General features: G+C 39.0%; 1 protein-coding gene across 1 annotated transcript in view; it reads left to right on the forward strand.

Moving 5' to 3' along the window:
* Positions 1–6953, forward strand: part of PPP2CB (protein phosphatase 2 catalytic subunit beta) — a 31540-nt gene extending 24587 nt beyond the window's left edge. Inside the window, exons 6-7 of the mRNA XM_007447615.1 lie at positions 1696–1814; positions 6252–6953. Coding sequence (XP_007447677.1) covers positions 1696–1814; positions 6252–6324 — 192 coding nt within the window. The 3' untranslated portion in view covers positions 6325–6953. The remainder of the gene's footprint in view (positions 1–1695; positions 1815–6251) is intronic.
* The last annotated feature ends 7547 nt before the right edge of the window (positions 6954–14500 follow it).

Genomic DNA, 14500 nt, shown 5'->3' on the forward strand with positions numbered 1-14500 from the left:
TTATCTCATTTTTGTAATTAATTTAGACTTCAAGAAAAATTGCAAAAAAATAGTAACAAAAAATTCCTTTCTGTCCTACACTCAGATTCCTAAAATATAAATATTTTAATATTTGCTTTATCATTCTCTCTCCCTTCCTATTCCCCTTTCCCCTCACACATTACTTTTTTTTTTTTAGCTGTTTGAATGTCAGCTGAAGGTGAGATCCTCCTTTACATCCAAATTTCCATGTGTGTTTTGTAAAAATAAGGACTTTCTCCTAAATAACCACAGTATAGTTATGAAGGTCAGGAAATTTTCATTGATGTAGTACCATTATCTAAGTGCTTTATTCAGGGAATTTCCTGGTGGTCCAATGGTTAAGACTCTGCTTCCACTGCAGGGGGCACAAGTTTGATCCCTGGTCAGGGAACTAAGATCCCACAAGCCTCGCAGCACGGCCAAAAAAATAAAATAATAAAAAAAATTTTTAAGTCTATAAACGCTTTAGTCAAATTTTTATTATCTCACCAATGTCCTTTATAGCAAAATTTTTTAATAGCAAAATAATAATGTGTGTGTGCACCTATAATCTCATCCAGGATCATGCTGTATTCAGTCCCCTCGGATGTGGAAATTCCTCAGATTTCCTTTGTTTTGCATAATCTTGACATTTTTGAAGACTAAAGGCAATTTTATTTTGTAGAAATAGCCTTCATTTATGGTTTGGCTGATGTCTCCTTATGATTTGGGATGTGCACTTCTGGCGGGCATATCACAGTATGATGATGTGTCCTTCTCGGCACATTGTATCAGGTCATGGGATCTTTCCCAGTGCTGGTGCTATTAACTAACTTGGATCACTTAGTTAAGGTGGTGCCTGCCACATTTCTCTACCATGATGTTACTATTCTTTAAACATTTAAAGGAATATAAATAGAATATAATCCTTCCAAACCAGTAGGGAGTGGCTTCAAGATGTTAGAGAAAATTTCACTAATCCAAAAGAGGCAGAAGCGGTAACAGCATGGTAATAAAGAATGTAGATTTGTACAGTAAAGATAAACCTCATTATAATCATAAGGAATGTGAATGGATAAAAATTTTTACTTCCCTAAAATACTGAGAGTCTCAAATTGGATAAATAATCAAAAAATTCACCCATTATTTGGGATTTATCTAAAACATGATGATACCACAGACTAGAAATAGAGAGATGGAAAATGGTGTATTAATACATCAATTAGATAATTATCCAAAATATAGTTAATAATATGAATCAGAAAAGGCTGTAAGACAGTAGTATATTTAGAAATAAAAAGAGGTATTTTGCTCATGAAAAGTGGCCCAGTTATATAGGAGAGAATAATTCTAAATTTTTATTTACCTAGTAATAGAGTCAAAGTACGTAAAGCAAAACTTGACATAATTTATGAGGAAGAATTGAGACATCTTCCATCATTGTGGGAGAAATCTGAATACACATCCTAGCCTCGATCTCAAGCATAGATTGAGCAGAAAAACAGTTACTGAGCTCCACAGCTGAATCTCAGTGCAGGTGTACATATTAAAGATGGACACCACATAAGGTAACACAGAAGACTGCACTTCCACAGAGAATACTCGTGTGACTTTTGAGTTTAGTTTTCTAAACTTAGCTATGTCAACATTATGATTTTATGGTGAAATACTGATTTTTTTTTTTAAATGCTGCAGGGATACAATTGGTGTCACGATCGGAATGTGGTTACCATTTTCAGCGCACCGAATTACTGTTATCGTTGTGGGAACCAGGCTGCTATCATGGAATTAGATGACACTTTGAAGTATTCCTTGTAAGTAACTTTAAATTTTAATTGTGCGCAATCACTTTCAGAAGGAAAATTGCAATGTGGATTATTAGAGGTAGAGGAGTTTTGCTTCTGGAATAGCGGAGTGAGGAACATGGCGAACCCTCTCCCCAGTAGGAACAAACGCTGGACTGGAAAACATTATTTTAAACAATTGTTTCAAGTGTTTGGAATTTGCAAATACAGAAACGCTTATTCTGGATCTGCTAACTCTCAGTTAACACCAGAGTCTGTGGAATTTGAGTCACAAGTGTTTCCTCCTGTTTGCAGATCCCCTGTACAGAAACTACACTGCAATCATCCTGTCCTGGGTGGGTATGGTCAAGAAGATGGGGCTTCTCCCCTCCCCCAGTTCCCAGTCCAGGGCTGTGGTTTCTCCCCGCTGGGGGGCAGGTGCCAGCATATCTCACCTGTCCCAGTCCAGGGTTACAGAAGCTCTGCTCCCAGTGGGTGCAGTCGGTCAGGCTGAGACTCCCTTCCCCTCCCTGGCTCCTAGGTGGAGGCTCTGTTCCAGTCATGTGGGGCAGGCAGAGAATGCTGTATCCCCAGTTCTTGCCTCAGTGCCTACTCTAGAACAGGGGATGTCACTAAGAAGTGGGCCACCATACCTGCCTGCAACTCCGGAACAGTGGCATAGAAGTTCTGTTCAGAGAGAGATGCAGAACAAAAAGTTCCTTACCTCTGCCTGGGGGGGCTGACCTTACTTAGAACAGAGGATCAAGCATTGCAAGCCTAAGTATTTTGTTGAAGACAGTGGGTATCATGGTGGAGACCAGTGAAGAAGGCTCTCATAGCTCCCACGGTACTAGTAGCAACAAGCCAAAGAGGAGAGCAAGGAGAGCTTTAACAGGTGAAAGCGGGGAAAGAGACAGTGAAGAAGAGCTTTCCTGAGATCATCACAGTCAACTCTGGGAGACAGGATGGCTGTGCACGTACATTAGGCTGTACCCACACAGGAGCAGTCAGACACATCATGGTCAAAATGTCGGGAGTCTAAAAGAAATAATCTTGAAGGCAGTAAGAGAAAAATGACTTACAAAAGGGAGCCTCAATTGAATAATCAGCTGACATTTCCTCAGAAAGGCAATGACTCAAACTGCTGAAAATAAAAAACCAAGGTCGTATCCAGCACAACTTCAGAATGAACACAAAAGAAGGGGATACCCAGATAAACAAACACTGAGGGAATTCAATGCTGGCAGACCTGCCATACAAGATATACTAGAGGGAGCACTTCAGGCTGAAAGCAAATGATACCAGAAAGTAAGTCAACTGCACACACAAGGTAGTAATAGTAGAAGATGGTAGAATTGCACCTTCTTAACTGATTTAAAAACCAGTTGCATGACACAGTAAGGATATATTTGTACTATAATTGAACTTAAAAGAAACAGAATATATAGAAATGCAGTCGTAGATTTGGTAGTAACAGCACAGAGGAGGTGGGTGGGAGCAAAGCTGTACTAAAGCAAGGAAGTAACACCAGATGGTAATTTGAATTAAAGGAAGAATATGAAGAAAATAAAAATGAGGTTATTTAACAAAATCTATAAATACACACTCACTCTCCTCTCTCAGCTTCTTTAGGGTCATAAGAGTATATAAAATAGTAATTATATATTATAGTAATTATATTAAAAAGTGTATATAATAATTTTGTGGGTTTGTAACATATACTGTGTATAACAGCAATACCAAAAACGGGGAATGGAAATGGAAAGGAGCTATATGCTATCTAGGAGTAAATACCTCTTAAATCACTAGAATTTATAAATCTGAAGTAGAATTTCATAAGTTGTGTGTTCTGAGTTCCAGAGCAACCACTAAAAAAGAAAAATAATGGTAAAGTTATTAAAGGAATTTAAATACTATGTTAAAAAATAATATTTTACTAAAAAGAAAGCAGTTAAAGCAGGAACCAATAAACAAAGAAAGGCATATATAAAAAAAGAAAAAATGGCAGGTATAAATCTAGTCATATCAGTAACACTGAATGAGTCATCAACACAGTGCAATCATAAGGGCAGAAATTATCAAGTTGGTGTTTTTGTTTTTAAATATCTAGCTTTATATTGCCTACAGGAAACATAATTTAGATTCAAAAACAAAAATGGGTTAAAAATAAAATGGTGAGAAGAGATACATCATGCAAATAGTAACCATAAAAGTGCTGGACTGGATATACTAAATCCCAGACCAAACAGATTTCAAACCAAAAACTGTTACTAGAAATAAAGAAGAACTTCACAATGATAGAGTCAGACTATTAAGAAAATATATCATAAACATATGCACTTAACAGTGGAGCCCTAGAATATATGGAGCAGAAATGAACAGAACTGAAGGAAGAAACAGACAAAAATAGTTGGAGACTTTATTATACCACCTGCAATAACAGAACTAGACAGAAGATCAGCAAGGAAATAGAAAACTTGAAAAACACTACAGCTGTACCTAACATCTGCAGAACACTCCACCAGGCAATAGCAGAACAGAGTTCTCTCAAACGCACATGGAACATTCTCCAGCACTGACCATGTGCTTGGCTATAAACCCTAAGCCTTAGAAAGTTTAAGATTGGAGTCATACAAAGTATGTTCTCCAAACACTGTGGGATGAAATCAGAAATCAATAACAAAAGAAAAACTGGAAAATATATAAATAGGTACAAACTAAGACACTCCTAAATAACCTTTAGGGGGGGAGGGCGTCAAAGAAGAAATCACCAGGAAAATGAGAAGATACTTCGAGATGAGTGAAAATGAAAACACAGTGTACCAAAACCTGTGGGATACAGTGAATGCAGTGTTTGCAGGGAAATTTATAGCTGTAAATGCCTGTATTAAAAGTCAGATAGAATTAGAAGTTGACAATATATAACCCAGAAGAGGGCTCTCACCAGAACTCACCCATGCTGGCACCCTGATCTCCAACTTCCAGCCTCCATAACCTAACTGTACACCTTAAGGACCTAGAGAAAGAAGAGCGAACTAAACTCAGTGCAAGCATATGGAAGGAAATAAAATTAGCAGTGGAAATAAAATGAAATAGGACAAAAACAGTAGAGAAAACCAATGGAACCAAAAGTTGTTTCTTTTTGACAAAATTGAAAAGCCTTAACTAGACTGGCCAAGAAAAAAAAAAGAGTGAAGACTCACATTACCAAAATCCCCACAAGCCTTACTGAAAGAAGAAGAATTGTAAGGGAATACAATAATTATATGGCAACCAATTAGGTAACTTGGATAAACTGGACAAATTCCTAGAAAGACAAAAAGAAAAACTACCAAAACTGACTCAGTTAGAAATAGAAAATCTGAATAAACCTATAACAAATGAAGAAATTAAATTAATAATTTTAAGACTTCCTACAAAGAAAAGCCCAGGCCCAGTTGGCTTCACTGGTGAATTGACCAAATGTTTAAAAAGGAATTAATAGCAGTCCTTCACAAAGACCTACAAAAAACAGAAGAGGAGGGATTACTTCCCAACCAATTCTTTAAAGACTGTATTACCCTAATACCAAAATCAAAGACATTTTAAGAAAACTACAGACCAATACTCTTTATGTGTATCGACACAAAAATCTGCAACAAAATATTAACCAAATCCATAAGTATATAAAAAGAATTATACACGGACCAAGTGGGATTTAGCCTAGGAATGCGAAGTTGGTTCAAAATATGAAAATCAGTTCTTGTAATAAACCATATTAATAAAGGACAAAAACCACGTGATAAGGCCAGAAAAAGTATTTGTCAAAATCCAGCACCTTCTCACAATAAAAGTATAGTTGACCCTTGAACAACATGGGTTTGAACTGTGTGAGTCCACTTGTATGTGGATTTTTTTTTAGTACTCTATAAACACTACAGCACTACAGGGGCTTTGGAACCACAGGTAGGGAGGAACCGCGTATACGGAGGGCTTGGCTTTAAGTTATACTCGGATTTTTAACTGCAGAGGGTCGGGACCCCAACCCCGTGTGGTTGAAGGGTCAGCTGTACTCAACTAGTCAAAGAAGGGAACTTTCTCATCCTGGTAAATGTCATCTACAGAAACCCCACAGCTAATTTTACATCATTCCTAATAGTGAAAGACTGAATGCTTTTCCTCTAAAATCTAAAACAAGCATGTCTGCTCTCTTTACTTCTATTTAACTGATAGTAATACTACAAACCGTTTATGCCAGACATGAACCAGACATCGTGTCTGCCTAAATCTTCACCGTAGCTCTGTGAGATAGTTTTATGAAAGAGAACACCTGCAGTGACCTACCCAGGATCATTCCAGTCATAAACAACACAGAAAAGGTGGGAGACGAGGACTGCTCTTTCTACCTCGGTGTCTTGTTCTTTATTGATTCGTTTGCCTGCAGCGTCAAATCCTTTAACCATTTGCTTTCTTTTTTGCCATTTATAGCCTTCAGTTTGACCCAGCACCTCGTCGTGGAGAGCCTCACGTGACCCGGCGCACCCCAGACTACTTTCTGTAAATTCCTCCAGGGAAAACCTGCCTTTGTATGTGGAAGTATACCTGGCTTTTTAAAATATATATATTTAGAAACAAAACAAAAAAAAGCAACAGTAATCTATGTGTTTCTCTAACAAATTGGGATCTGTCTTGGCATTAAACCATATCATGGACCAAACTGTGCCATACTAATGATGAGCATTTAGCACAACCTGAGACTGAAATTAGTTCAACACTGTGTTCTAGATCGGTGGGTCTTAACAGTTTGCCTGCTGTGTTTGTAGTAACCATTTTCCTTGGGGCTGTTCAAGCAAAAAAGGTAACTAACTCCATCTCCTTTTGCACTTACTTGGAAATTTTAGTTAGAGTGTTTAACTGGCATGGATTAATAGGGTTGGATTTTTATTTTTAAGAAAAATTCACAAGCTAACTTCCACTTAATTCATTACCGTGTATTTTATTGAAATGTATAATTAACTGAAAAAAAGATTCTTGGGAGTACGTTGTCATAACATTTAAAGAGATTTCCCTTCCTTTAAACTAAATTACTATTTTATGTTGATCTGCATATTTCTGTATATTTGTCATGACCATGCTTGCATTCTATTTGGTGTACTGAGCAAATAAACTTTCCATTTTAAACAAAAACATGTTGATTTACTGTGGTACACTTTAAATGAAAGTTTTACTCTTTTGTAACTTCATATGAGATCTCTTGACCTGTAATAAGTAGTTGTGTTGAGGTACTTTAAATGTAGTGTTGTTTAGGACTTATTTTCAGAAGAAAAAAATTTTTAAGAATACCTGATTACTCTTAGGCCATGGAAGACATTCTTATTTCTAAACATCATTTCATTAGGTAATTTGTATTATTCACATTTTAAACTATGGATGATATGCTAAAAACTGTAGGATATCATATGGCTGGGTAGAATCTTTTAAAAACCAAAATGTTATGTTATCTTTACCTTTTGATCTAGAAATGAGAATAAACTACTAATCTCCACATAAAGTTTAGTACAAGTAGTAGTGCTGTTTAAATGTACAGCATGAATTCGATGGTAGAAGGGAACATGCTGAGTCTGCAGGGGGGAGATGATGGAAGACACAGAGGAAAACTAAACTCTTTTGTCTTTATATAAGAAAACAAGATGGTAAAAATAGGTATAAACATCTCAAAATTATAATCAATGTAAATGAACTGTATTCTCTAGTTAGAAGACAAAGGGTAAGAGTTGGTTTTTTAGAAAATCCAGCTATATACCTGATTACAAGACACACACCAGATGCAAAGTGACTTGGATAGGTTGAAATTAGAAGATGGGATAGACCAAAAAAAGATACTAAAAGGAAAACTGGAGTAGCTATATAAATATTAAAATAGACTGAGACAAAATTTAAGAGCATAGAATCAATACAAATAGTTATCTCATAATTCTAAACCTGAATGCATATACCAAAATAGCCTCAAATATGTTAAAAACAAAAAGCCTTACAAATGCAGAGAAAGCTTGACAAGTTTTCATTACAGTGGCAGATTTCAACTCTCTTCTCTGTTATTATAAAGTAAAATACAAAAACTGGAAGATTTGAACAACACATTTGAATAAGATTGATATAATAAACATATATACATCTCTGTATCCTAACAGAATACACATTCTTGTCAAGTTTATATGGAACGTTTATAACAACTGGCAATTATTAGGCCATAAAGCAAGCCTCAAAAACTTTCAACAATTTGACATTCTCTATGGTGCAATTAATTTAGAGGTTAATAGCGAAAATATTATTTATAAAAATACCTATATATTTTGAAACTTCAAAAATAAGGGTCAAAGAGGAAGTAAAGGAAATTTAAACTTCCATAAAAAAGAATTTAGAAGAACTGGTTATGAAAATACATGTAAGATTATGTGGATAGAATAGCCAAAACAATTTTGAAAAACAAGAACAAAGAGCACGTTCACGTCCCTATGTCAAAATTTAACTTATAAAAGTACAGTTTTCAAGGCAGTGTAGTATAGGACTTCCCTGGTGGCACAGTGATTAAGAATCCACCTGCCAACGGAGGGGACACGGGTTCGATCCCTGGTCCGGGAAGATCCCACGTGCCATGGAGTAACTAAGCCCATGCGCTACAAGTGCTGAGCCTGCGCTCTAGAGCCCATGAGCCACAACTGCTGAAGCCCACACACCTAGAGCCTGTGCTCCTCAACAAGAGAAGCCACCGCAATGAGAAGCCCGCGCACTGCAATGAAGAGTAGCCCCCACTCACCACAACTAGAGAAAGCTTGCACGCAGCAACAAAGACCCAACGCAGCCAAAATGTAAGGATGGACAGAGAGATCAATGAACCGAATTGAAAGTCCAGAAATAAATCCTTACATTTATAGTCAAATAATTTTCAGCAAAAATAGCTAGGCAATTCATTAAGGGAAGGATTGTTCAACTAATGGTGTTAGGAAAATTGTTATATGCAAATGCAAAAGGATGAACTTAGATGCTTACTTCCCATCATACACAAAAATTCACTAAAAATGGATCAAATTTTAGCAAGAAAATACAGAACCCCTTTGACAACGTGGGTTAAGCAGAGATTTCTTAAATAACACCAAAATAATGGTACACAAAAATTTTAAGTTGATAAACGACCATGAAAGAATTCAAAACTTCTGTGCTTCAAAGGACAGAATTAAATGAAAAGACATACACTGAAAGAAAATATTTGCATCACACATCTGATAAAAGACTTGTATCCAGACTTTAAAAGAATTCTTACCACTCAATAAGACAATCAGAACATGGGCAGAAGATGTGAAAAGCCATTTCACCAAAGAAGATATGCAAATAGCTAATAAATACATGAAAAGATCAACATCATTAGTCATTAGGGAAATGTAAACTAAAAACACAATTGAGATATCACTTCACACCCATTAAAAAGGGTATAATAAATAAGCCTTTCTTATTTATGAACAAATAACAAATATTGGTGAGAATGTGGAAAAGTTGGAGCCCTGCCACATTGCTATTGATAAATGTAAAATGGTGCAGCCACTTTGGGAAACTTGACAGCTTCTTAAACATAAAGTAACTATGACCCAGCAATTCCACTCGTTCACAGCTACCCACGTATATGTTTAAAATACATGTTCAGGGCTTCCCTGGTGGCGCAGTGGTTGAGTCCGCCTGCCAACGCAGGGGACACGGGTTCGTGCCCCGGTCCGGGAAGATCCCACATGCCGCGGAGTGGCTGGGCCTGTGAGCCATGGCCGCTGAGCCTGCGCGTCCGGAGCCTGTGCTCCACAATGGGAGAGGCCACAACAGTAAGAAACCCGCGTACCGCCAAAAAAAAACAAACATGTTCATACAAAGACAGGCATGCGAATGTACACAGCAACATTAATTATAATAGCTGAAAACTGTAAACATTCTAAATGTCCATCAACTGTTCAGTGGATAGACAAAAATGTTATACAATAGTAAACCAGCATTAATAAAAAGGAGTGAACTGAAACATAATACAACATGGATGAACTTCAAAACATGCTAATGAAAGAAGCCAGACATGACAAACTACACATATTCCATTTCTATGAGATGCCCAGAAAAGGCAAATTTATGGAGAAAGCAGATTAGCCCTGGGACTTCCCTGGTGGTCCAGTGGTTTAGACTCTGTGCTCCCAACGTAGGGGGCCCAGGTCCAATCCCTGGTCAAGGAACTAGATCCCCAATGCCACAACTAAAAGATTCTGCATGAGACAACTAAAGACCTGGCGCAGCTAGCCGAATGAATGAATGAATGAATGTCGTTGCCTGGCCAGTGGGAATGGGAATTAACTGTAAATGGGCATCAGGGTTCTTGTTAGAATGATGAAAGGTTCTAAAACTGGTTTATGGTCATGACTGAGCCTTTTGGTAAATTTACCAAAAATCTTTACCCTTGAAATGGGAATATTTCATATGTAAAATATACCTCACTGAAGCTGTTTACAGAAACAAAACTTGTGCAGTGCAACCAAACCAGGCTTTACAGGGAAATTTATATATAAATGCTTGTATTGTAACAGAGGAAAAGCTGAAAATTGAGCTAAGTGTTTACTATTCCATAAAAGTTAAAAGGTTAAGAGCAAATATAAAAAGAAAAGATTCAAAAGAAAATATCAACAGAACCAAAGTTGGTACTTGAAAAGATTAATAAAATGAAGGAAAACATTCAGGGGCACAAACAAAATGAATTTGCAGAATAAAAGAGAAGTGATTAACAATTCTAGAGGGTACTATGAATAATATTTGCTAATAAATTTGAAAACTGAGCAAAAAAAAAGTACTAAGCAAATTACTAGGGTATTTTGACCTTATCAAACTGACTCAAGAATAAATGGAGGGGGGCTTCCCTGGTGGTGCAGTGGTTGAGAACCCGCCTGCCAATGCAGGGGACACAGGTTCGAGCCCTGGCCTGGGAGGATCCCACATGCCGTGGAGCAGCTGAGCCCGTGTGCCACGGCTGCTGGGCCTGCGCTCTGGAGCCCGTAAGCTACAACTACTGAGCCCACGTGCCACAACTACTGAAGCCCGCATGCCTGGAGCCCGTGCTCTGCAACGAGAGGCCACCGCAGTGAGAAACCCGCGCACCGCAACGAAGAGTAGCCTCTGCTCGCCGCAACTGGAGAAGGCCTGCACGCAGCAATGAAGACCCAATGCAACCAAAAAGAAATAATAATAATAATACACTTAAAAAATTTTTTTAAAATAAATAAATGGAGGCCTTCCCTCGTGGCGCAGTGGTTAAGAATCTGCCTGCCAATGCAGGGGACACGGGTTCGAGCCCTGGTCTGGGAAGATCCCACATGCCACGGAGCAACTAAGCCCGTGAGCCACAACTACTGAGCCTGCGCATCTGGAGCCTGTGCTCCGCAACGGGAGAGGCCACAACAGTGAGAGGCCCGCGCACCACGATGAGGAGTGGCCCCCGCTCGCCGCAACTGGAGAAGGCCCTCGCACAGAAACGGAGACCCAACACAGCCAAATAAATAAATAAATAAATAAGAGATAGAAATCTAAACACTACTTTAAAAAAAAACGCTACATAGAGAACAGACCTGTGGTTGCCAAGGGGGAGGCAGGGAGGGGAGGGATGGATTGCGAGTTTGGGACTAGCAGATGCAAACTATTATATATAGAATGGATAAACAACAACGTCCTATTGTATATTCAACATCCTGTAATAAATGATAATGGAAAAGGAAAAAAATGGAGTCTAACTACTGTTACTATTAAAGAAATTGAATCACTCATTTAAATCTTACAAAGACTACACTTGGTACCAATGGTTATACTAGTGTTATTCACAATAGCCAAAAGGTGGGAAAAACCCAGATGTCCATCAACCGGCAAGTAGATAAAGAAAATATGGTATATACGAACAATGGAATATTATTCAGCCATAAAAAGGATAGATTCTGATATATGCTACAACATGATGACCCTCAAAGACATGCTGAGTGCAACAAACCAGGCACAAAAAGACAAATATCATTTAATTCCACTTATATGCGGTACCTAGAATAGGCAAATTCACAGATACAGAAAGTAGAATAGAGATTACCAGGGGCTGAGTATGTAGTATGTTTGCGATGATGAAAAAGTTCTGGAAATTGTTGGTGGTGATGGTTGCACACCATTGTGAATGTACTTAATGCCACTGAATTATACACTTTAAAATGGTTAAAATGGTAAATTCTGTATATTTTACCACGATAATTTTTTTTTCTTTTTAGAATCAGCTTGTTACAGTCACACACATAGGAGAAGAAGAAAAAACAAAATGCTGGGCTTTTGACCAGGACTGTAGTATCTATCACTTTGGGGAGAACAGATATTTTCACATGGAGTCTTCCACTCCATGGAGATGGCATATACCTCCTTTAAGTCTTCCTTAATTTCTCTCAACATCATATTATATACTATTTGGGGTATTATATTTGGTGTATAAATCTTGCCATCTAGGGCTTCCCTGGTGGCGCAGTGGTTGAGAGTCCGCCTACTGATGCAGGGGACACGGGTTCGTGCCCCGGTCCGGGAAGATCCCACATGTCGCGGAGTGGCTGGGCCCGTGAGCCATGGCCGCTGAGCCTGCGCGTCCGGAGCCTGTGCTCCGCAACGGGAGAGGCCACAACAGTGAGAGGCCCGCGTACTGCAAAAAAAAAAAAAAAAAAAAATTGCCATTTTTATTGCCATCTAACCGTATTTCATTTAATTAATTTATTTATTTTTTGCGGGGTTTTTGTCTCTGGGGTCCTAGCAACCTCAACACTTGGAATCCTACATATGTTGGAACCAGGAGAAACCTTAAAAATCATGTAGCTATTGCCTTCCTCCCACCTTTTCCAGAAGGGTGGATTGTGGTCCAATTTTCACGTATTTGCCAACAATTTCAATCTTAGGTCTCCAGCCACAATTTCTCCTCTGAACTCCAGATCTAGTTAGCTGCTTCAGCAGCCCCTCATCCTGGATGCCCCACGGTACCTGAATCTGAACAAGTCCAGAACTGGGATCAGCACCTCCCCGACCTGGTCCTCCTCCAGGCTCCCCTGACCTCCATGAATAACATCACCACTACCCCCTGCTGCCAGGGCCACAATTTTGGGAGGCCCCTTGCCACCTCCTATGGCATCCCACCGCCAATCAAACATCAAGGTTAGTAGTTTCTTCTGCCTAAATCACAAAATCTCTCCAAGTCCCCTCTGCCTCCTTAAGTTTAAATGTCCCATGGCTCTCAATGGACCCCTGCAAAACAATCCTCATTGAACCCCCCAAATCTGTTCTTTGCTTGTTCCAATCCATGCTCCCTGAAGCCAAAATAACCTTTAAAAAATGCTACTTTCTTACTGAACTCCTTTGTTGATAGGCTTCCAACAGCTCTACTTTAAAAAATATATATTATTATTATTATTATAGTTAACACTTACTGAAAATTTATTACATCCTAGGACCTGTTCTAAGGACTTTATACATAGTAACTCAGTTAATCCTCACAACTCTAAATATCCCCATTATTCAGATGAGGAAACTGAGGCTTAGAGAAGCACCTCTAAGGCTTTTGCATCAGCTCTTTCCCCATCCTTGACTCTTCGATCTGGATGACTGCTATTCAAACTTCAGATGGATACCTTGGGGAGCATTCTAGGACCTAGCTCACTAGGTCAGGCCCTCCTACGACACACATCCCAGTTTGTAATTATGTATTGTTTTGGTGGTGGAGGATCACTGGATTGATGTCTGTCACCCCAATCGGCTTTAAATTCTGTTTTACTCTTTGCTGTGTCCACAGTATTCGATAAGTAACAAACTCTTGCTCAGTATTTGTGAAATGGATGGATGAAAAGGGTTTTCAATCAGAGGGGGAATGTGGTCAGATGTGCTTTAGAAGGATTTCTCTAATGTGAAAGTTTGGAGGTGCTGAGACCCAGTCACTGCCAGCCACTGGATTCAGGAGTGAAGAGGGTTGTCTGGAGGAGGGGAGTGGCTGCCGGGACGCAAAGCAGACAGTGAACCTGGGGAGGGTTTAGGAGGAAGACAGGGCAGGCCCTGATAATTAAATGGATGGAGAACAGGACAAGGGAGGGGTCAAGAGTGACTCCCACGTTTCTGGTTTAGACACCTGGTACCTTGACTCCAGGTGGGGAGCACCTGGGAGGAACGAGGCAGGCGGGGTTGGCAGAGCAGGTGGTCCCTAGACCAAGTCAACAGAAACATGGAAAAGTTCTCAAAATCTTTGTGCCCAAACTCTTATCTAGCTCGGTCCTGTGTACTTGTCCAGTCTCACCCCCGACTCAGGGAATGTAGCCCACAGCTCCTCTCCCAAGCCCCACTCTTTCTCCTCGCAGGGGGCCTTTAAGACTCAGCTTCAAGAACATCTCCTCTGGGATCCCTCGCCAGTCCCTCCACCCCTTCCTGAGATTAACATGTTCTCTACTGTTTCCGGGATTCACTGTATCAGAAATGTTTCTCTGCCTATCTCTCCTATTTGATTTTAAAATGCTGTTGTAAAACATGATACCATTCTATTTTAATTTCTAATTGTTTACTGATAATAAATAAAAATAAAAGTGATTTTTAAAGTATCGTGCTTGTATCCAGTAGCCATATTAAAGACACTTAATTCTTTTTTTTTTTTTTTTTTTTTTTTGGGG

The sequence above is a fragment of the Lipotes vexillifer genome, unplaced genomic scaffold (assembly GCF_000442215.2).
Source record: "Lipotes vexillifer unplaced genomic scaffold, Lipotes_vexillifer_v1.1 scaffold1318, whole genome shotgun sequence".
Classification (NCBI taxonomy): domain Eukaryota; kingdom Metazoa; phylum Chordata; class Mammalia; order Artiodactyla; family Lipotidae; genus Lipotes; species Lipotes vexillifer.